This window comes from Cyrtonyx montezumae, unplaced genomic scaffold (assembly GCF_038088225.1).
Source record: "Cyrtonyx montezumae isolate F1298 unplaced genomic scaffold, pur_monq_1.0 scaffold_13, whole genome shotgun sequence".
Lineage (NCBI taxonomy): Eukaryota > Metazoa > Chordata > Aves > Galliformes > Odontophoridae > Cyrtonyx > Cyrtonyx montezumae.
The window spans coordinates 3066504-3091659 of record NW_027071859.1 but is presented as its reverse complement, the minus strand read 5'-3'; the positions used below and the strand labels follow the sequence as shown (position 1 = coordinate 3091659).

General features: G+C 40.5%; 1 protein-coding gene across 1 annotated transcript in view; it reads left to right on the top strand.

Annotated features, from left to right (window-relative positions):
• The window catches only part of PKHD1 (PKHD1 ciliary IPT domain containing fibrocystin/polyductin), a 219744-nt gene that overhangs the window by 145182 nt on the left and 49406 nt on the right, over positions 1–25156 (top strand). Inside the window, 7 exon segments of the mRNA XM_065731064.1 lie at positions 5767–5880; positions 7467–7554; positions 8596–8750; positions 9466–9618; positions 9970–10848; positions 12007–12169; positions 15007–15167. Of these exon segments, the coding sequence (XP_065587136.1) occupies positions 5767–5880; positions 7467–7554; positions 8596–8750; positions 9466–9618; positions 9970–10848; positions 12007–12169; positions 15007–15167 (1713 nt within the window).

Below are 25156 nucleotides of genomic sequence, written 5' to 3'. Positions count from 1 at the left end.
GATATTATCTGATGATGATGTTAGCAGTAACATTCTAGAAATACCATTTATTTGTACCTCTCTGAACTGTCAGGCCTTAAAAAAATAGACATGCATGGAAAATGCTCTCCTCCTCTGCCGAACAAAGCCCTCTGCTCTTGGTAAGGCTGCAGAAAATGCTGGAGAACCTTCTGTACACATTGATCTGTTGGACTCATCCTGATTTCTGCTATGCTCACCCAGGTTATTGTTTGCTTTTTGTAGTAGAACCTGCTAGGTAATTTCCCAGTTAGGATTTCTCTTTTCAGTCTCAGCATGTCACATCATTCTTTTTTTTGCATATCTCATGATGGCTGCCGGTCAATCTTGCCACTCATTTGAGGCAAGAGACCTCATGGCTCGTTACCTTATGGCTAAATTGACTGCAGATGAAATATTTCTGATGTCTCTTATCTTGCCTGTGAAAAGAGAGCTTTAAGTCTTCCAACCCAAACTATTCTGTGATTCTATGATATGATTCTGTGGGGAGGTTTTTTCATCTTTTTTTTTTTTTTATAACTAGTAAGAATTCCTAAAGTAAATTCCCAAATGATGACCATGTGTTGATGATGATTAGTGCTCAGCCTCACATGGACAACTGAGATGCAAGTGAGTCTTACCAAAGGATTTCCTTTTCCAGTACCTCAGTAGTGTGGGTCCCATATTCTTATGAGCTCAGAATCCCATGTAGCACTCCCATTACTTCTGTTGAACATAGAATACTGTGGAGGTACCGTGAGAAGTTTTTCATCCCAGATAACAGAAAAAGCATTTTGAAAAGTTCATTGCACCATCTGCATCTCCATCATCTCATCTCTCAGCTTTCATCTCTTTGTTCCTTGCCCTTTCCAAGCCATTGGTTTCTTTTAACTGATGGTATCAATCTGGGGCAGAGATTTGATTGACTTGCTTGAGGCAGTCGTGTTTAGGTGTTACATGTGAACATCAGCCTCTGAGCTATGTGCTTCTGTGGGACTGCTCGATGTGGTATTCCAGATTAAAATATAGCCTGAGTTGCATTGGCTGATGTTTGTTATCTCACGTGCTCAGAGAAGGAGGATTCTCCTTCATGAAGAAACTACAACATAGTTCTTTGCATCGTGGAATTGTTAGAATTGGAAGGGACCTTTAAAGCCCATGTGGTCCCACTCCCTGCAATGAACCATCACCCACAGCTCCATCAGGTGCTCAGAGCCCCATCCAGCCTGACCTTGGGTGTCTGCAGGGACAGGGCATGTGAATCTCCCTGGGAAAATGATTCAGATGCCTAAATATAGGGACTTTGAATCCCTCAGGACACACTCAAGTGTCACATGTGTTCTCTCATTGATCCATATCTCCTATCTGCTATCCTCACACAGTGGGTTGTCTAGGGCTCTCAAATGACATTAGATATCCTTATTTTGGCAGCTGAATCTCATCCTCCATCTCACTCTTCCAACGTTCATCTCTTGCTTCTGGCTGCTGGCTGCAGCTTTCCCTGTCTGCCTCTTATCTCTTGTGCCTGGCAGCAGGAGCTGTAAGAGGCAACAACACGATGCCTCCTTTTTAAAGCTGCCTTGCAGGATGTAGCCTGGACATCTGAAGAAATGGCTTGTGAAGGGTAACCAACACTGTGTGCTGACCACGAATAAACATTCTGCAGGTCTTCTGGGGACTGTACACCACTGTTTTCAAAGTTGCTGGTCAGGCAGAGTCCAAGAAGTTTTGGATGTGGGAAACATAGAGTTTCTATTGGAGAAGGTCACAGCCAGATACTTAGCAAAGTCTATTTACTGATAGGAGGGAGGAAGCCTTATCTCAGAGAATTCCTTGCTCTTATATGCAACAGCTGCTGCAGAGTGTTATGTTGTAAAAAAAAGAAAGGTTAGAAGACAGGAAACACCCATCATCCTAAGAAAGAATTGACTGGGATTTGCTGTGGAAAAATAAAGGAAAAAAACAACAACGTTAAAAATTGTCAAGAAGAACATCTGGAATCAGAGTGAAATACGAAAACAATGGAAAGTTCTTTTGAAATGCAACAGAAAACCGAATCAAGAACGAGTGAAAACCTGGATAGAAAAAAATACACCTCCTCTCTGTTCTCCCTTCTTTTTTTTTTCCTATTTTCATGTGGTATATATGGTATTTTTCTATGTTGTGCCAATTGTCCCTGGAAGAACATCAGTTTTGGAGCTCTGTCCAGGCTGGCATAGACATGCCACATCGCTGCAGATTAGCAAACTTCTCATTCCAGCTGTGAAAAGATGTGTGTTTGAGAAGCTCCTGCCTGCTTTCAGCATACTTCAGCATTATTCCCTCCTGAACTTTCCAGCACTTCTCACCACACAGTTCTGTTGGCTTCTGGTTGCAATTCCCCTTTTCTCACCTCCGTGCCAGCTGTGCTTTATCATCTCACCTTAGGATCAAGCAGGCTGTCATCAAATTGGTAAGCCTGTAACTCCTGCTTGTAGCAGGAGCATGGGATGGGATCCATTTCTGTGCATCTGATGTGCAGGATGGGTAATTTGAGAGCTTGGTGTGACTTTATGTAGGGCTTGCTCACCACAATAAACTTGAACTTTTCACATCCAGAGTTCAAAGGCAGCACTTGAAGTGCAGATCCTTCACACGTGTGTTGAGCAGATGATGATTCCTGTGGCTATGGCAACTGAGTTGTTTTACCAAAATGGCTTATTACAAGAGCTGTGATTCCATGTGACAGTTATTTCATATGATCGTGAAAGTTATTCTGCTCAGTGGCATTTGTGCATTAACTGCTTTGGATTTTCCTTTGAGTGAGCTGAGGGAGCTTTTCAAGACCTCTTTTATTACGTTTTGAATGTTCCTCACTTTCTCCCCTATATTCTTTACTTCCAAATTATTGCTGTTGGCTGGTCCTTCTCTTCTTTTTCCCCATGTGCATACTTCCAGCCCCTTGATACACCTCTGGGGCACTGACAGATTGTCATATACCACAGTGCTTGCAGGACCTGTTTGTGTTAAGGGTCCTGTTTCAGTCAGTCAGCCTGGAAATCAGTGTGTGCCATATTCTTGTTGCACCAGTGTAGTTCGTTAATCAGAAAGTTTTGTGCTACCAAGTCAAATGCCTTGGGGAAGCCAATTATATCATATCAAAGCTATTATCTTTATCAACTAAACCTGTAGTCTCATGAGAAGGTGATAACAAGGAAGTTTCACAGGAACTATTTTCTATAAAGCCGTGTTGATTGGCATTAATTATATCATCCACCTTTAATGATTTATTAATTATGTTCAGAGTTGGACATTCCATTTTTATTTTTATTTTTTTTCCCCTAGAATCAGTGTCAAGTTGACAGGGCTGTAATTACCTGGGGCTCTTACTTTTATCTTTCTTTGAAATATTGGCACAGTATTAGCTTTCTTCAGGTGCTTTGAGACATTGTCACTGATCCAAACTTACTGAAAAGTCCACCTTAGTATTCAGTGAGTTTCCAGGCCATCTCTTTTCTAGCCCTTGCATTCAAGTTGCTTACACTCATTGACTTAAAACTATTAAACTGTTAATGGAAATAAGTGATGCTAGGATTATTTTTGTTTGAATATATAGAAAACAAGTCAATTGTTTTAGTCATAGACACCCCCCGCATTCCTTTTGTTGTGTGTTGTTTCCAGGCAACTAATAATTCCTATGAACATCATCTTCCCTTTTCAGGTTTCTTTTCTAAGGATGTAATATGATGATGAGTAATCATGAGTATGTTTATTATAGCTGCTATATTTCTCTGATTTCAGAGAGAAAGAAATTTGAACAAGGGCAACATTCCTTCAAATATTGACGTGCTTTTTTTAGAATTAAAAAAAATAACAATTTTGGCTGAATATATATTTCTTTTTAAAGAGTCATAACTTTCGATTCAAACCTCTAAAGCTCACATTTCTCTGTGACTGTTAAGGCTGGAAGCCCACTTAAAAATAGTTTTGAAGTCAAGCTGAGAGTTGAATATATCACATAGCCGTTTTTAATTGACTTAATTAAAAAAAATATTAAGCTCTTTGTATCCAGCAGTAACATAATAACACTAGTGATAGCACGAATAGTAATTCATAACTATAAAAATGCCCCAATTGAAAGGGTTGTCATTACGATTAGGAAAAGGTAACTGCGAATAACTTCATAACATCAGCATCGAGTTCCCTGAATATTTTGGTATTGTCTTTCTTGGGTCATCATCATAGCTGATAACTTCATCACTGGGGGCAGGATTGACCTGAGGACCAAGGAAGGTATGTTCAGAGTGAGGATTTTAAATCTCATCTTGCTGTGAGGGTGAAGCCAGGAAAACAGACACCCTGGGTACAAAAATAGACACAAATGTCTATGGAACTCTTCTATGGCTCTAGGTGGATGTTTGCTTAACCCAGTGCCTCGGTGGTAAAAGTCCTTGTCACATGTTTTCCCTTCTGGAACTAGTATTTATCCGTGGGAGTCATGAGAGTTTAAACAAGAGTCAAAGATGAGTTGGATGGATGATGGACACCGTATGTTTGAATTCTCTCCCTGTCCCTGGAGCAGAAACAAGCTCACTGGGATGAGATGTGCTAGGTGGGGAGCATGCAAGTGTTGTGCTATTGGATTTTTATCCTTATTAAACTGTGCAGAGAATGTAGATGCTCACAGATATCAATCAGACAGCACTGGGGAACAATGAATTTATTTATTGATTTCACTTAATTTAAAAACACTCTTTAAAAGGAATGTTTCTTTAGGATACAAACTCAGCTATCTTTTCCAAACTGGTAATTTTTAAATATTAAAAGAATATGACAGGCCAGCTAATTTTGTACAGATATGTATATATTTTTTAGTTCTACATCTGCTGCAGTTTTCTGTTGCATAATTGATTTAATCTCTAATTTTAAAGGAATGCTGAACTCTTTTACTGGACTCCGCATACATTTCTCCAGGGCAAAAACTGTCCTACTTTTTCCTCCCTAGTATCTGCTTAATGTTGGGCCATTTTCTTCTGAAACTGTAAACTACCCTTGGTGAAATAAATGAAGTCACAGTTGGAATACAGTTTACTGTACAGACTTATCACAAGATAAGAGCAGCATCACAGACACCAGAACTTCTTGGGTATTTTCTTTTTCCCTCCACTAATAAAATCTTTCAGTTGGTTTGAAATGCTGGTTTTAGTCATCCTGGCTGCAGAATGGAAAGGTATCTCGGGATAGGTGAAATAATAATGAGCAGATAGGGAAAGATGGGTGGAGGAAAGAAATGTTCAGTGATCAGAGAGATGAAGGAGAACCTCCTGTCTTCACACACTCATTGCTTGACCTTGGGCGAACACTTCTGGGACTCTGAATTTGGATTCAACTCTCCATTCCCTCTTAATTTAGGCACTTAAATGAAATGTCTGAGTTTGGAGCAGTCTCTCCAGGCTGTTACAAAGTCAATGGAGAGGCAGCCACTTCCAGGGGGCAAGTCAGGCCACATAGGATGTGTGTGAGTCACCTGATAAAGGGACTTCTCTTTCTCTCTGTTGACTCCAAGGAGAGCCTGGGGCATACATGCTCCTAAGTTAAGGGGTTGAACAAAATATTTCCACACAAACACAACTGGCATTCCTCATGTTCAACTTACCTCCAGGAGGGACCTCTGGCAGGGAACAAGATGCATGGAAACCGTTTCCATGAGTCAAGAGAGAGCACCATTTCAGAGTCACAAAACCATTGATACTTCCATGATGGGTTGTTACTCTTTTCTCTTTATTTCAGGTTCTTTTCAACATCCTCTAGAAAGGGACTCAAAACTACTGATCCTTCTTCGGGCATCTGAAGGGATTTACTGTGATCATCTGGAGGAAATAAATGTCCGCCCAGGGAATATTGGTATGAGACATGATTATAACTTTTTATAGGATACCAACCTTAGGCAATTGCTGAGTCTGCTGTTGTTGAGACTATTACTATGCCATCCAAAAAAAAATATAAAACATAAAACGTCTTACGAAGGTACATGCATTCTTTTGAGGTAAAACTTTGACCAGGTTGGTTCCTGGAGTTTCTGTGGAGGTTTTTTTTGGACAAATAAGCAACAAGACGTCCAGTTCGGAGGTCTTTACAAGAGAAATAAGAGAGCACTTGAAAGGATTCATACGTGTGCACAGAGGCTTGGTCTTGACTTGCCAGTAGTTAGGTTTTAAAGTAAAGTAGCCTTGTGAAATGTAGAGCAATGTGTACTGGCAGAGGGTATTTTGTCTCACTTATCTTTCATCTCTTGTAGGATGAAACAAATTGCCCTCAGAGCCTAGGCTGATGAGCTTAAACTTATATTATTCACTTGTATTCATTTTTAAATTCCCAACTTCAGTGAGATGAATTACATCCAGGAGATACTGGCTACAAATACACGCATTTAAATGCTTCTAAACATCGAGACCCATAGGATTGACAGAAATAGTCTACGTTTAGATGTTGCATCTCCTTATATGATGAAGGAAATATTAACTGGTTTTCATTTACATGTTTTAAACTACACTAGAATAGAAGTTTCTAGGATCTAGATCTGTAGAATATTACATCAGTTTAGAGAATAATGAATGATCAAACAATCAAACCCCACAAACTGCATGTGACAGATAGATTGCTGTAGTTTAGCGTGTTATCATGAAACAAATAAGACTTCATAACTGTCCATCTTATCATCTTAAACAACAGCAAATGGAAGGCCATGAAAGTTATTTCTTCGTGGGGTAATCTGAGTTGCAATTACCAGTACTTGCCACTGTCTTCTTTATGACTATTGTGATGTGGACTATAGTGACTTAGTGGTCATGGTGATCATGGGTTGACAGGTGGAGTGTGTGATCACAGTGATCTCTTCCAACTTCCTACTCTTAATGATTGTATGATTCTTTGACATAATACGTCATGAAAAAGTTGTCCAAGTGGGTCATTAACCCAAGCATTAGTGGAGGCCAGCAAACACTTGAAGCACAACTCTTCTGAAGAGTTAGCATTAGAGATGCAGAATGAATCTTGTTCTTATTCGGACAAATAGAAATAAAATATTCATTGCAAAAGCTAGAACCTTTTCATGCTTGAAATATAATCTCATTGAGACTATTAATCTATACCAAAAGTTTGTTTGTTTGTTTGTTTGTTTTGCATATTTGAGTAGGTTTTGGGTTTGTTTTTTTTTTTAGGAAAGTATATAAATTTGTCTGCAATCCCAATTTGAGTCAATGAGCCTTCTATGTCATGGTCTTCTTTTCTTGGCTTTAACAGTTGTTTTAGAAGTTAATTATTTCTGCTTTACTTTCCGTTTCAAGTTATGTGCTGTTCATACACTTCTCATGAAATATAGGAGAATTCTTTAATATATAGAGAGGTTTCAATCTATTTAGTTACTCAGTACTTCCCTAACTTTTGTTCTCCCTCTGTTTTTTGTTGTTTTGTTTTTTTTTTTTTTGCAGGGATTTATGGGAAGGTACAAATATATGGCTCTTATCCAAGGAAGCCTTGGACACACCTTGGAGCTAGTGTTGCTCCTGGCAATGAAAGGTGATGGAAGGGAGGGGAGGGGATTAAAAAAGCAATTAGAGCTCATCTTTGAAATAGACACTGAGAACAGACACTGCGACAACGTTGCTGCATGCCTTTCTAGGACTTTCATTTCTCTGTACTTCCATCACATTTGACTGCAGGATGAGCTATTCTATACATTCTTTTTGTGGGTTGTTAAATCAGCAACTAGTTGAGAATAGCTCATCACCTGCAGCACTAATTACTCTGTAAGAATCTTGCCTGTTTATTAAATATATTTAATCGCAGGTTGTTATCAGTTTTGCTTTCACTGAATGTTTTTATTTTTTCTTTTAAAAAAACATGAGGTTCACGTAAAATTTTGAATGCAACAGGAAGTCTTCGATTTAAGATCAACAGAGAAAATGTCTGTGTTTGTGTTAAATGTTTAAAAAAGTACCTAAGTTCCTACCTGAGTCAGTGTAGTTCTACATACAGGAGTCCATCGGACTATTCAAATGCCAAGGGCAGGATTCAGATAACTAAACATAGTTTTTGAACTTATCTGGGGTGCCTTTAAACTCACATGTGATGCCTTTGAGTCTCTTCCATGGCTTCTGTTTGTGTTTTCAGGAATACTCCTTGAGCAAGTCTTATCATGACTACAGTCCTATTTGTTAGATATCTTGGGATGCCTCAAATAGCAATAGGTATTCATGTTTAGACAGTGAAATGCTGCTCAATGTGTCCAACAGAGAAAGTACAGAGAGAGCTGAATTGCCTTTCACTTGTTACTGACTGTACTGATTAAGTCTTAAGCAACAGTGATCTGACACATCCTTGATAACAGACATAGTTGAGCCCTACAACTCTGTTGAAACTGGATACCTTGCTAATCAGTGGCAGAAATCAGGTAGTTCAGGGTTAATTTAATCCCAGTATTTCAAGATATCCATTTTTGGATGCAGAAGGATTTTTCCTAGAGCATACCCTGCAGATTCTTGCAGAATTTTTTTTTTAGGAAGTCTTTGAGCATAACTCATTATGTAATGATATTGGATTCGTATCTGGGCATTACAGGATTTTGGTGAAGGATGAAGTGGACTGGATGCCTGAGGGAGATATTGTGATCAGCTCTTCCTCCTATGAAGCCCACCAAGCTGAACAAGTTACACTTAAAGAAGTCAATGCTCGTAGTATAACACTCCATGAACGCCTTCTCCATAGGCACATTGGTAGGAAATATACCTTTCTCTTTGAAAGTCTTCTTCTGAAGCATGGACCTTTTGTTTCAACAAGATCAATTCTACTTTATTGATGTGTCTTTCTGTCTTTTTCTGCTTGCTTTGATAATGTAAAACTGATGGTCAAAACTGTACTGAATAGCTGATTGTAGAAAGAATATCTGAGTCAGGAGTCACAGGGGGAACTGATGCAGGAATTAAGAGATGTGTAATTACTGGGATTCACCTAGACAGAAGTAGATATCTACATGAGTAACACCTCAAAGCAGATAAATACATACTGCTCACTTAAAGCAGATGTATAAAATAGATAGTGAATTGCACTCGAGAATTTTTAACACTGTCATTGGTCTAATTCTAATAGCAACTCATGGAATACATCTGTCCTGAAGAGCTTAAAAAAAATGAAGTGTGAATCTGTTCATTGATTTGGCATCTCTGTACCACGGGGAAAAGATTTAGCACCTTTTTCTGAAAACAAAGTATGTTGGTAAAATATATGTGCATGGTGAATATTTGATGGGCAGGTGGCCTTTCTGTTTTAGTGTTGATGCGTGTAGATTGTGCTGGAGGAAAAACCCACCTGAATGTCAGTGCAGATTCTACAGAGATGCCTTGCACGATCTGCTGGGCTGAATGTCCCCCGAAGCACTGGTACATAGGTATGATAGACACTTAGCACATTTTGTCTCCTGAAACTCCTCAGGGCATCCCCATGTCATAGAAGACGGTAGACACATCCCTTTATCTGCAGAGGTTGGACTCCTAACACGGAATATACAGATCAAGTCTGATGTGCCTTGCACTGGGAAGATGCTGGTGGGACACTTTACGGATTCCAGCGGGAGAGAGTTTGAAGGTAGTAGAGATTCACCTGTCCTCACTGGCTGGGCCAGTTCTGCCCAAGAAAGAACTGTCTAGCACAAGATACATCCATTTGCATGTCCTTTGCAATTCTAAGCACACCGTGGCTGTGAGACACGTATGAAATATGAGCATTAATATTTCATAATAACCTTGGAATATATTTAGACGGAGTGGTTTGTGGCTGGTTGTTTTTTTACTGTAACTTTGTATGTGTTTTTGAACAAGTACCCTTTATTGGCAAAGGTTGTCTGCTATTTTATGCCTGAGTGCTGTTAGAATTGATGTCAGCCAGTTCTTAGGTAGTTCTGGAAGCATCTATTTCATTGCAGTTATCTCATTACAGGTGTCCTTCAACTCTTAAATACTGAGTTTTTGAACTTCGGGCCTCCTCAACTTTCTGCTCTTGAATTCAGGAATATAACTCAACAGTCCTCAGTGATGTCATCCAGCATTCATGATAGCTGTGGAGCTGGCATTAAAGCAGTCATGAGCAATGGCATCTGGTTGCATGATAATATAGTGTTCAACACGGTTGGACCTGGCATTGATTTGGAAGGTGAAAACCATTCTCTCATCAGGAACCTCGTTATTCTGAGCAGGCAGCCAGAGGGTTTATTAAACTGGGTTGCTGCCATCAAGGTGAACCTTGTCGTTAATGTCTCCCTCTATGGCAATGTTGTGGCAGGATCTGAGAGGATTGGATTTCATATTAGGGGCCAGGAGTGTTTGCTGGATGTTGATTATTGCAGTGGAAATGTGGCCCATTCAAATCTCCATGGTATTCATCTGTACAGGGGAGATGGATTTCAGACCTGCACTAGAATAACAGGTTTTCTATCTTACAAGAATTATGACTATGGTATGATGTTCCACCTTGGAAGCAGTGTCATTATAGACAATGTGGTGCTGGTGGACAACACTGTGGGTCTCATGCCAGTAATACACTGTCTTTATGCCAAACAATGCCACACGGGGAAAAGACTCCTTGAACTTAGAAACTCTGTCATTGTTGCAACAAGCTCAGCTTTTGACTGCATCAGAGACAGGATCAAGCCTCAAGCAGCTGACCTAACTTCCAGGGATCGACCACCCTACTACCCTCAAAGAGGCCGTGCTGGGATTTTATGGCCTAAATTTACCACTGTGGCCAGCCAGAGGCCAGATAGCCCATGGCACAAAACTGTCCACTGTCCAAAAGTGCTGGGACTCACGAAGCTGAAAGGTTGGTCTTCCATTTCTATTGACAAGACTATTCTGTCCCTGTCTTGACTAATTACAGTTTTCCAAGGCTGAAGCTTTGGCCTTCCACCCCTACAAATGGTGACAGTGGGGAAATCCTACTGAATGCGTTTTCAGTTTGAAACAGTTGCAAACATATTAGTTGGTATTTTTCACTTCTTTTATCAGTGATACGCAATTATGTGCTAATTTATGTGTTTTACTTCAGTCACACTTCTCCTTCTCTGCTATTTAGTTTTCCACTTGATGCATCTCTGTGATCTGCAGTCACCTCCAGCTAAGTAGAGATGTCAGGTTTGAGGAGTAGCACGTGTTGTCTAGTACTTGCTTAGAACATCATGACTATAGCTGCACAGAAACAGGCCTGGCTTTTATTGTCATAAGGAATCATAATTTTTAAAGATTGACGGAGAAGGATGTATCAGTTATCACATGTCTTTGGCTCCAATTGAATTTCCAGCTTCCAGAATAATATTTGTGTAATAAAACCTACTTTGCTGTCTGCCATGGTGGGATCTAAATACCTCAGTTTTTATGTCTTTATTCACCACTGCTCCCAACTTTTGCAAGAAAATGCATTATGCTCTTTTTACTGAAGAACAGGGTAGGCAGGGAATGGCAAATAGACTTAGCCAGGGTCTCAGAGAAAATTTGTGGCACAGAATGCATTTTGTAGCTACGCAGGCTACACAGTGCCAGAGCCAAGCATGTTTCACCAGACACCAGTATTAACATATTAATTATTAACATTAATTATTAGCATATTAACATTTGGTAAGTGGATAAATCATCCATGGCAGCTTGTCTTTAAAATGCTTCTGTCTGATTCCAATTTAATCAATTCATCAGTCCTAACAGTGTTTCTTTTTTACTTAATTTACTTATTTAATTTATTTAATTTTACTTACTTGGTTGCATTTCCCATGAGCACGACTTGGTTTATGTGAACTTCAGATATAACTGCAGCTATGGGATATTCTAAAGCCAACTGATGATGTATGATATTGCAAGTAGTCTGTGTTAAAAAATAATTTCCACGACAGTTTCACATAGATAAGTTCATACAGCAAAGCTTTCTTTGTAGGTTTTGTACTTCTCTGACTGCTTTTCCTTGCTTGGTCTTGTTTTCAATCCCTGGCAGATGTCACATTTACTGGTTTTACAAAGAGCTGCTACAGCGAGGACAGGGATGTCTGCATCATGTCAGATCCTGACCATTTAGGCATCATGCCTCTTATCACAGCAGAGAGATCGAGGATGTTACATGTCAGTGAGAAGGATAAGTTCTACTTTCACACAGCGAGGTAATGTGCTTCATTTCTATCAAATAAATACACAGAAAAACTCAAATCCCCCCCCTACCCCCTCCTCCACACACACACACACAAAAAAAAATATATATAAAGGAGAAGAAACAGATCAACAGATCAGGGCAATATTTGCAGATTTGAGGTTCACATTCTAACAAGGTGCATCTCCAGACCAGTCCTCTTGGATTTCTTCTATCACTGACATTTGTATAGCAAAACAAGGTTCATAAATCCCATTTCTTAAAACTCTGTCCTGAACATCTCCGAATTCTCAGCCTCAGGCTTCAGCAAATGTCAGGACCTTCAGCAAAAATCCCTGAGATAGGGAATGTCCTTTTGGCTGGGGAAGTGGAGCTTGATTTTTGCCTGCGAGATCACATCAGAAATGTTGATCAGTACCAGGCAGGCTGTGAGATGTCAAATGATTGCCAGAACTGCTCCTGCCCAGGGAGAATATCAGCTGTGCGTGGAGAAACACAGAGCAGGGAGGGAGAGAGCTTCATCTGTAACCTTAAGTCACTGATGGTTGCAGCAGTTCAAACATACCATGTCCAATGGAAACCACATGCCAAATTATTTATTACAACCGGTGAACACAATATAGAAGCTATGTCAGGGAAGCCTTGAAGTAGCAAAAATAATCCAGCACGGACTCCACTTGCCAGTCAAAAATAATTGGAGGTGTCCCACACTGCTATGTTTAGAGCCCCTCCAGCCTTCTGCCAGAATTTTTATTCTATTCTGTATTTTTGCTTTGTGCTTTGGGCGTTAGTTTGCGTGTAGATTTCTGAGACCTGTCCAGCTTGTCAGCTCCCATTATGTTTCACTCTTGTATCCATCCCACAATATTATGCTATTAGTGAGCTGCTGGATACGCAGTCCACTGCAAGAGGTGGTGATTTTCAAACATGATGAATGCATGTGGATTACTGACTGTTTTCTCAGTGGCATGGTATCCCTCTGAGGGAGATTACATCTCTCAGTGCTCCTCATGCATTATCTGCATGCATTTATTTGATCTACCTTTGCAACTGCTGAGTTTGATCCAGGCTGTGGCTGCATTGTTCAGCTTCTGCATCCTGAAGGGATATCTTGATGGATATCTCCTGTCAAGGGGAAGGTGAGCATTGCCTTAGAGCAAGAGTGGAAATAGAAACATCAGGGAATATGGCAAAAGCATGGAGTACTTTGCTTGTCCGTCCGGTAGACCCAGCCAGCTGAAATGCTGGATCTTCTGAGAGATGCTGAAGAATTGAACTAGCTGTCATGATCAGAGGAGCTGTCTTTGTTCTCCACCTCTTTCAAGTTGTGTGGATTAGAGGAGCTGGCCCATGTGATTGTTTTTTTCTTTTTATGGATCATTACGTATACCTGTTGGCTGCACTCGTAATGTCAATAAGTGTGTGTTTTTCCAACTCAAGAAATTCTCTTTGTTCTCCAAGACTTAAAATCCATAACAGTCTGAAGATATTTCCATGGACTTTGTGAGAGTACAACTACTTGTATCTCACTACAGTTTTTTGTAACAAGGGTAATATAGCCAGTCGTCTAGCTCCTTTAAACTGAGGTAAACAGGTAATAAAAACACATTTAAAAGCAGAATCACAGAACTGTAGGGGTTGGAAGGGACCTCTAGAGATCATCAGTCCAATCCCCTGCCAAAGCAGCTCCCAGCCCAGGTTGCACAGCTCGGCGTCCACGTGGGTCTTGAATGTCCAGAGAAAGAAACTCCACCACCTCTCTGTGCAGCCTGTGCCAGTGCTCCATCACTGCACTGTGAAGAAGTTCCCACGCACATTGGTGCAGAACTTCCTGTGCTTCAGTTTGTGGCCATCTCCCCTCGTCCTATCACCACACACTGCTGAGAAGAGTCCGGCCTCATCCCTTTGCCTCCTGCTCCTTAGATATGTACAGACGTGGATCAGATCCCCTCTGAGTCTTCTTTGTTCAAGGCTGAGCAGACCCAGGTCTTTCAGCCTTCCTCCTAAGAGAGGTGTTGTGGCCCTCTGCTGGACTCTTTCCAGGAGATCCCTGTCTTTTTTGTACCAGGGAGCCCAGAACTGGACACTACTCCAGGTGAGGCCTCACCAGGGCAGAGCAGAGGGGGAGGATCACCTCCCTGCTTGCCATGCTCTTTTTAATGTACCCCAGGATCCCATTGGCCTTCTTGGCCACCAGGGCACACTGCTCATGGCCAACCTGTCATCCACGAGGACACCCAAGTCCCTCTCCTCAGCTCATCTCTCAACCTGTACCAGTGCATGTGGGTATTCCTCCCTAGGTGCAAAACTCTACACTTGCTCTTGTTAAACCTCATCTGGTTGAGCACTTGAGGTCCTCACCATGTGGTTGAGCTCACTGAACTTTAGGGATCCAAAGATTAGTCTTATAATCTAAATAAGAAGCTCAACTTACTGTATAGTCATTGGAGACTCTTGCCTAGAAAATGACTCAAACTGTCCTAGATAGATATCTCAGGTGAGGTGAGTTTCTCTCCAAAAAACCTTTTCTTTCTCTGTGGAAGTGTCGTTAATGATATGCAAAGAAATGTATGTGGCTTTTGTATGGGGTTTGGATTTTTTTAATACTAAATTTATTATTTAATCCTGACAATGTACTGATGATAGAATGTTAGTAAACCCATTCCAAAATAAGATGTGATTTTCTGGGATGCATTATTTTTCATTCTTTTACTTGGAATACAAATTCACCTAATAAATACCAAGACATTATATAGAGAGGTGCAGGAGTGTTTGTTGCCAATATAAATAAATTGCAGACATCAAGTCTTGCTCTCTGCCTCATAATAACCCACCTCTTCTGCCTGCCAGCGTACAGACCTCCAAAGACACCACATTCCCTGAAAAGAGTTGTGAAGGCTCAGTGAAGGCTCTTTTCAAGGATTTGGATGGAGATGTCCTGCACCTTGAACCACCTGTTTCTGTTTTCCCAGAGTCAGAATTTGAATGGACACAGTTCTACTTGCAGTCTGGTAAGTGCCTGTGCTGTCTGGGGGAGATGCAAAGTCATGCCTGCACTTGACCTGTGAAATGTGTGCATGTCCCAGGCTTCATTGAGACCTACAACTGAGGTCTGTGTGCTTGTGGCCCCAGACTATGTGATAGATTTTTGGGATGGAAGTATTCAGTGACATTGGATGAGTTTGGGAGATCTCGTTGCGCATATCTGTGCAGAATCATGCCACCTGGTCATGCTTATCCTCTGTAAAGTTTCATTTAAATTCATTTTAAAATGAATGAACTTGCCTTCTCTTTGCAAAGTCCTCTGAATCTTGACTAAAACTTGCTGTATAACTGCCATGGGGGTCAAAATAATAACAGTAACTGGCGCAGCAAGGATTTCCATCCATGCCCCACTGAGGAGATAATCAAGCTGATAACCCGGTCCAGAAGTTTAAAGACTCTTGTTCAAAAGGGCCCATTCTGCTCTGTAACCACTCACTGAAAGTTCACACAGCAAGGCTCCGTTCTCATCCTGATTAAAACTCTGCTTTGTGATTGCAAATAAACTCTTTAATTACAATTAGTGTTTCCTGTGCCTGCTGCTGACGGCGGCCATTTTGCTGAGCAGGCGCATCGTCCGTGACTCCGGCGGTGTGGGAGACGGATGGAAGGGACTGTAATTAATCCCTTTTCCCATCCTACTCTAAAACTGATTAAAACACGAGAAGAACTTCAGTCTTTAAACAAAATGTCTAATGTGTACCCAGGAAAGGCTTTTCCTCTAAGGAACCCACTCGAACTGGCTGCTTAGGGGGCTGATTAATATGTTGTCTAGATACGAACACACCGATTTTTCTTTACCTTTTCTCCCCTGATTACGAGTCACATGCAAGAGTTAATATCCTAGCAGCATTACCACTTAGCATCTGCATATGAAAGCACACGTAATTTTGCATATGGCACCTCTGCTTTATTTAGCTTCGCACAATTTTTAGCACACCCTGACACACAGTCATACAAATTCCAGGAATCCCCAGCATTTAAACTGCACTGACAGTGCAACCTGCACTCCAGGGTTCATCTTCTTGTGTAATGGAGGCGACAGCATATGGTAAATGCTCCCTGCCTCCAAGGCAATAACAAAATTGCAGTTTTCTTCTTGCTGCCCACATATGAGTGGGGATATTTTTCCCTCTTTTCTTTTGTGTTTAATTCCTCTGTATTTCTCATTCTGACCTGAAGTTCCTTTTATCTTGAGGCTGGCATTTGGAAAGGCACAGCTTGATGGTGTGGTGAATTCATGATCTCCTCTCCCTCTCCCCTCCTCTCCACAGTTTAGAGACACGGATATATTTGAATCTCAACAACTCTGGCTTTCCACATCCTCCAAATTGCACCCTCTCAATGTTCTTGAATCCACATGATGTGTTCTGCTGAAGACACAACTGATATCAAATGTATATATCATGTATATGTGTGTGTGTGTGTATATATATACAGTAGGTTGAAGAAGGTCCACTTGACTTCCCAAATCCTGCCCACAGCAGATGGGCAGCAGGGAGCTCTGTAACATACATTAAATCCTGTACCTACTTTTGTCTTCCCTGGTGTCTCATCTTTGGCCTGCTCTATTAGCTTTTTAGGTCACAGGCCAGGCCTCTTTACTGAGACTCTTCATAGAAACAGAGTTGTCCACATTGTTTTTTTTTTTAATTTTCTTGGGTAAATCCCTAAAACTCAGAAAAGAAAAAAGAAAAAGAAGAAAGAAAGGAGGGAACAACTCCAAGGTTTTTGTTATTATTTCTTCTAGGGAAAACAGAAGTGTCAACAACAGAAGTGCATTTGAATAAAAGAAAGCATAATTATTTTTTAGCTAAGGGTACTTTTTTTTTTTTCTTTTTGCTTTCTTTTAAATATCATCCTGTAAAAGTTTAGAATGAAATCTTTTCCAACAAAAACCCTTGAAAGCATTTATAAGCAACTTTCACAGTATCGTTTTTCAAATTCCCTGAAACAATTTAATGAGTTTAACATGAATTTGTAATTATTTAAATCTCTTTGAGCTGCCCTTTTTGGATGACAAAATGTTTTTCTCCTAGAACTCATCTTTATACCAAACTTCTTACAAAAGAGCTCAGGGCCAGTCCTGGAGCACTAAATGGTATCAAGAAATACCAGAATCTCAATCTGTACAGCAGAATGAGCTATAAACATGAGTCTAATGGAGCAGGGAAGGATAAATGAACAGTTCATCTGCTCATCTGATTTCTGTGTCCAGGTAAAAAATCCTGCAACAGGAAAGAAAGTTGACGTTGTTCTCTAGTTAAATTTCTAACCATTTGCTGACTGGCTGCAGTATGTATATAGGTTCTGGTATGAGACTGTGTGAGTTCCTCATGGCATAATAGCCCAGTGTTTCCCACAGGCATTGAAATTCATTATCCCTCCCTTGGTGGAAATGTGGCTGGGGACCAGAAGCTGGTATCAGGTTCATGTGAGTCCATGATCATAGCCTCAAGTGTCCTCTCTGGAGAACTAAGGGAGATTGGCAGTAGTTGATGGGCTGATCTGCATACCAGTACAGGATGACTGAGCTCCTGGTGAAGGCAAAGAGTAAACACCTTGCTCAAGGACTGATCAATAAAGGCGTATTATGGAAATACAAGGAGGCGATCTACAGTATCTAGACTTGTAGAACAGTTTTACATCCAAGTAAACCCAAAAGAATGCGACTTGTGGTATGTATCTTTAATCTCATCAGATATTCATAGTTAGACATCAGACTATGAGGGTTGTCCCTGTTCATTGCAGGGGGGGGGATGACCAGATTACCATTAATGACCCCTTCCAGCTCAGATGATTCTGTAATTCTATTCTATGATTTTACAATTCTAGATGGCAGGGTAAACCAACACCAGGGCAGATTAGCATCCCAGAAACTTCTGGGCTCCTCAGGATGTTTGTTTTTGAACGTTCACATTCATGCACAAACCCCAAAAGTGAATCCATCCAGTTTTTATTCTCCTTAAGCAGGGCTTCATATTTAAACAGAAGAATGACCAGAAAGCTGCCCAGGGAGGTGGTGGAGTTGGACTCCATGATCTCTAGAGGTCCCTTCCAACCCCTACAATTCTGTGATTCTGTGGCACTTAAATTCTGACTTTGGTTTTAAGCAACATAACAAACTAAAAAAATATATCTCCCCACTATTCATTATTATTTAAAAAGCTGAAGAAATGTTGTATTAAAAAAAATTGAGTCAGCTTTAGTGGGAATTTATTTGTGCAAAGGTTTCGTCAGAAATAAGATAAAATTAAGTACAGATGTACACAGTCTGAAGCAAATTTAAGTCAAGGATTTTAGTCTTGTAGTTTTTAACTACTGAATAATATTCATAAATAACAGTTGAGGAGGGATATCATTTTGGCTTGGAGGCTGCCAGTGTAATTCAGGAATAAAGCTGTCTGAAACTGTCATCTTGTATTCAAACTTAGCTTTCCAAGGTGCATGGTTAGCTGTACCTGCTATGCATAGTCATGTGTAGCAATGAAAGACATTTGAGAAGGCAGGTTTGCTAAATTTACAAGGAATGAAACAGCTATGACATCAGTCTGAAACAATTAGTTTTTTCCTCTCGTGCTTTTTGTTGTTGTTCACAAATAGAAGTTTGCTTTTTCTACTGTAAATACCCCTTGCAAAATGTCTTGGAAGTGGCAATGAAGGAGATTAAAAGAGCTCTTACTGAGTTATTATTTTATAAAAACTCGACCTAATATGTTCAAGAATTACTCCTGACTTTTACTTAAATCTCCTGAAAATACATCTCTGGTGAAGAATTCAGTGGATCTTAATGGAGAATGAACCTGAGTACCAAGTTGGGAGTTACTTTCAATGGCCTTGGGAGAACAACCTTTAAAGTAAGCAAGGGGGTTACTTCTGTATCCTTACAAACTATGTGGTGGCTCATATAAGGCATGAGGTGGATGAGCCTACTGAAATAAAGGGTCAGCTCTTCTAAGTGGGAGCAATGTTGTGAAGAATATCTTTGGGTAAAGAGGCCACTGGTTGAGAACAGAGGTTCAGAGTGCATCTGGATGCCACTGTGACACTGTATCCCAATGGAAAACTGGTAAGACAAAATACTCCTCGCAGCCAACTCTTGCTGCATAGTGTTGGAGGAGCTTCATAATCAGTGTTTGATGCATTATGGAATAACAGACCAGAGCTGGAGATCTAGAAAGAGTAAACTAGGCCAGCACTGGAACCTATGAGGCCATACAACATTTCCATTTCAAAATACTATGAGTTACTTTCCCTTAAGCTCATCGGTATCTCAGGCTCTAATGTCTTTAATAAGTTCTAGAAAGTTGTAATAAGCTCTAATAAGTTTCCTTTTTTGGAGATGTCACCTCATTAACTCTGAAGTTAGGATGGGATGGATGACATCATTCATTGCCCATGTGTTCAGTAGTGAGATCAACATAGAGAATATATATTTATAAGTACAAATACATATACGTGCAAAAATGCATAAACCTATCAAGCGTTATCTTCTTGTTTCCTTAGAGGAAATCAAATGCTTTTCTTGTGAAGGATCCAAAGCATATTGGGTGAATTTGTCCATCTTTCACATTGATAGCTGTAAATAAGAGTTCAGCATTTTATAGGAACTTAACTACTTGTTTTCTGAATTCTTCGTGTACTTTTACACAGACATTCACCAGTGTTCAGCTACATAAAATGTCAAATGTGTGTAGATATGCATTAGGAGTGTTTAAATTCAGAAAAAGTGAATGTAAAATCAGTTCTTTAACCGCAGGACCTAACCTTGGCACTTGGTGTATCAGCCCATTTTGTGGAGGTGGCAGCTAATAGTCTGTGACTACAATTGCAGTGAGGAATTCCCCTACTTCTCCTCTCAGCATTAATCTCTGAGGATAAAACATGAGGTTTGCCATTTTCAAAGCAATTCAGAGAAATGACATTATTAGAGATTCGGAATTCTTGGAGAGCCCGTTTGTTTCCCTGTGCACTAAAAAATAGCACAGTACCCCTGAAATACCACATCACCTTCATTTATGAATCTAGTTATATATTTAATATCAACCTCTCTACCCTCCTGTACGAAAATGTTGTTGTATACAAACTAAGTGTTTTTATCACTGACATGATGAGGCTAGTGTTTCAGGGTGTTTGTTTTGAAGATGTGATTTATAAACCATTGGAAGTCCATGAGAGCCAAGTAACTGATGCACCTATCACCCACAGATTAATTTAGGAGCCTGTCAGTTAAGGTTGACAAGTCATTAGGCATCTGGGAAGCAAAACCCATAAGGAATGGTTGAAAGACTTGAGTGGCTCGATTGAGAGAAGAAGAGATGAATGAGACATTTAGGAACTGCCTTCAAATATATGGGAGAGTGCTACAGAGTTGAGAGGAATAAATTGCTCCCCTCATCTATGGCATCGGAAGTAATGGGCTGAAATTTCAGCAAAGGTAACTTTAGATGCTGGGGAGAAAATGTCATTAAAAAAAGCAAAAATCTGGCATAACTTCCCTGAATGAGTTGTGGAGTCCCTGTCAGTGGAGGTCAGACAAACATCTTTAGATGATCCAAGGAAAACTCGTCTGGAGGGAGGATTTATCAAATAACTCAGAACTCCTTTTGGGCCCTAGTTTCACCATTCTGTGAGGATGCTTGGTAGTCTACATGAACCTTTGATGTCCGACAGTGATTTATTGGTCTAAAGACCAAGGTGGTTTTGTGGAAAGGTCTGGTAATTAGGACTTTCTAAATACTGCTGATGAACATTCAGAGTGACTTACTTAGGGATGTAATTATCGCAGAGAGATTCTCTCCGAACCCACATGCTCAGTTCCTCTCAGCCAATCTGTCTTTTCTTGTGGAATTGAAAGGCTCTGAAATAAGTGAGTGTAGAGGTTAGTTCCACGGAAACTGGTGTACTAGGATGGAGGAGTGTTCAAAGCATCTAGATCTCTGAGCTTCCTCTCCTCAAAGCTCAGGCACTCAGACATTATGGAGTCGTAGAGTTGGAAGGAACCCTCAAGGACACCGGGGACAGAGGTGGGGACAGCTACCTACATCATACAGCTTAGGCTCGATGGCTGTTACACTTCAGGAGACCACACGCCTGCGTTTATGCAATGAAAAAAGAAATGTGAATTGCATCCTGCAAGTACAACTAGATTCTTTGCCTTAGATCTCAGAGGCGTATCTCTAATCCAGCCAAACTGCTGAGCGTTAGCTTGCAGAGCTTTACAGGGGAAGCAATGCATTTTGCAACAATTAATTTTGCAGAGGAAGCAGCCTGTTTAAAGACGCCTGCAGCACTCACTAAAATATGTGTTGTTTTTCAAGGCCACCAGACACACAGTTGGCTAGGTTGGCTAATAAACAAAACAACAATGCAAAAACCCAGCCTCGTGGGGTTTGCAGGGAGAAAGGATGAGAAATAAAATGAATAATGCTTACCTGCTAGGGGTGGGTGAAGACTATAATTGTTTAGCCCCCAGCAGATCCCTGCAAGGGTTAAAAATGACAAAGATATTAGTTGGTGACTGCTAAAATTGTTGGTTTGAAGCTCTGGGCAAAACACAGACTGTTATTTACCGGACTTGGTCGATTTACTTCTTAATGCAATAATGACCTGTGAAATGAAACGTGAGCTAGACAATTGTTCCTCATTGTTTCCAGTAAAACATCCTTTCATACCCCATTAAACTACCATTAATTCCATATGAAAGGGAAGCGGGCACAAATACCAGGAGATCTCTCTCTCTTTTCCTCTCTTCCTGGGCCTAATCAAGGCCTATAGATGGCAAAACAGCTTTCTTATCAATGTTAGAAGGCGTTGGGCAGGCCACAGGGGTGGTATTTCTAAAAGAGCACCAGAACATTTTCTAGATTGGCACCCTGTGGATCACCAGCTCAAGTTTTAGAGCATGGCAAATGCACTGCTATCAGTGCATCCTTTTTTTTTTCTCTTTTTATATCGTCTTACATTAAACATGAGATTTTTGTCATCGTGCAGTGTGTTTGTGTATGGGTGTGTGTGCACCTTTTCACACTCTTTAATTTTTGACCCACTGTCAACTTCAATCTAGAGTAGTGGATGGGTAAGTTCTCAAACCTACAGGTTTTTTAAGAATAGACTCTGGGAGGATAAATCCTATCAGGATACCTCTGTCCAGCAGAGGGGATAAGTTGGATCGCTGCTACATGTCAATAAATCTTTTTCTTTTTTGGTCCCAACACAAACTAAAGGGAAATCTGCACATGGGTAGACACGAGGACATCCAGGCACAGCTCTGTAATCAAGTACAGGACCCATTTTGCACGAAACAGGTTTCGTTACCTCCTGACTCCTCTCTGCTGTATCGTACTGTTGAGTGACTCCCGAAAAATGGCAGTATATAAATGGAACATATAAAATGGTCAGATATTATTTCCACCAAAATAGTTTTGGTTTTACTCTTCTTTCTGTTGTTTTTTTTTCTTTTTTTCTCTCTTCTGACTGAGTTTAGTCAAAATCCAGCTTTAGTTGTGCTCTCCCCCACTCCTCTTTCTTTTTATTCAATAGCAATGCGGAGCACAACTTCCCAAGTACATTTTTGCCCAGCTCTAATCAGTGTGAACAGTTCAATGCAGCTGTATTTCAGGGCAGTATCCCTCAACTATACTGACATAAATGTGGTAGACTCCTGGTCTTGTCTGGAGTTATACAATTGGGATTGTGATATCTTCTTTTCATGTATCAGATGTCACCGGACTGAAAATATTTTGGAAGGTGAGAGGTTGTTTGATTTATGATCCTCAGTAAAAAGAACAAAAGTGGCACTTTGATGGCTACAGTCTTGGAAATCTTTTGTCTGTTAGCAGGAAATGTGGCCAGATTTTCATAGGAAGTAATTCCAGTTTCCAATTGCAAATATCCTTTGCTGTATCTATTCTGTTGACTTCTTGATCTTCTGCATGCTTTACTCAGGAGAAAATTCCCACTTAGTTTAGTGGAGAATTGTCCCTTAGCAGAGTTTGAGTTCAGTGGGTGTCCAGTCTGCTCCTTGCACCTTCAAAGGACAGGATCCTGTGTGTAACCTGCAGATCTCACTTGGGTGGGATGTTGTGCTGCAGATGGCTGGTGTTAGGTGCTGCACAAATGCAGGGAGGAGATGTAAGGGTAGAAGTGGGGTAGCTCTGATGAGGCCCAGGATCTGACAGAAGGAAGTTTAAAAAAGGACCATCATCCTGAACTCCTTTCATTTTCTTCTTTTTTCCTTCCATCTGACTCGTTCAAGACTCCCAGCCTCACCACGGTTTTTGCCTCCACAGAACAGGACCACTCATCTCCTGCTGTCTCACAGAACCCCTGAACTCCTCTTGTCCCCAATCCAAAACTCTGTGGCTCTTATTTCACCCTTTCTGCTAAATTTTTCCACTTTGTCTCTAAATCAGGGACCTAATGCCAAACCTCTTACTCCACAGCCTTCCCAACTATCCACCAAACTCTCTCCTTCCTGCCTCAGAGCATCACCTGAAGCCCTGATCCTGGCATGCAATCAGTTCCTTGGCAGGCTCTGCCTACCTTCGGGGAGGTTACAGTGGCTCACTGAATCAGTGGCTTTTATCCAAGCATACCACTTGATTTTTTGCAAAACAGTTTGACAGTATTGTAACATATTCCAGTTTGCATCCTTGTTTTTTGCTTGCTTCTACTTTTGTATTTCATTCTGATTTTTTGTTCTCCCTCTCTCTATATATATTAATACTGGATCCTTTTATGTCATTTGCTACACTTGATGCCTTTCTTTTCCCATGCTAGATTTATGCCTGAGGTCAGATTTTGACTGTAAGTTTGATCAGAAATAGTTCAGCTGCAAAAGAAAATAAAAGCAAAATGAAGCTCTTTTTTTGTGTGGGTTAGAAAGCAAATCTTTAAACTCTCGAACCTATGGGGTGCAGCAAAGGCTTGAAGGTCAGCAGGGAAACAACTCTGAGGTCAGTGAAATGTATTCTATTGGCAGTGCCTATGAAAAATTGTTCAGAGCTATCCATGAAAGTAGCATTTCAGTCTCTGTTGCTTTTTTTGAAGCTCAGACATCAATGCATTGCTTTCTTCAGCCTTCTCCAAAATACCTGAGTATTTGAGCTTTAAATCCCACGCCGTAGTTTCCTTGCATTGAGTCTGCTAATCAATGAAGGAATTCTGGGCACTTCATAACACTCCCTGCTGCCCTTGGCACTGTATCCCTGGGAAACTCATGCACGAGGTGGGTTAGGAGCCAAGATTACACAGACATCTCTTATGGAACAGAGGAGAGATCTCAAATTTTAGCCATCAACAAGCAGGCCATCAGCTGGGGACACACTGGTCAGGTTTGGGTGGACCAGCCTGATCTGCAGGGCATACACCCCAGTTTCCTATGTAGAACACTAAGGAATTTTCTGTACATTGTCTATCCATTTCTCACTGATGGCGTACAGAATTCAGTGTTGGTTGCAGAAAAATCGATCCCTGTAGAAAGATTCAAGCACAATTCTGAAAAGAGTTGAAGAATAAGAAGTGCAAAGTCCCTTGCTGCTTACATGAAGAGCAATAGCCTGAGAAAGCAAATCCCTTTATTCCATTTCTCTCTGACTCTTCTGGTAGTGGTATCCCAAATCAAAGAGAATCATGACTGCGTGGTTGTGTGTATAAACACACACATGCAGTCACTGTCCTCACAAGAGTGCTTGGAAGCATTTCATCATTTTTTCCCTCTTATCTTCCAAATATTAGCATTTAATGAAATACACATTTACTTCATTTATTTTGAACCTACTCCAAGGCCAGCAAATACCAGAACCTCAAATGTTATGACAGGATAGATTCTTTATTGGTTTGTTTTCTTTTCATTCTTTCTGTTTTCATTCTGATTTTTTTTTTTTTTGTTAAAGATTATAGACCCTTATGTTCTAACTCAAGGATCCTGGCTTCCAACTGAGGTAGACAAATATGT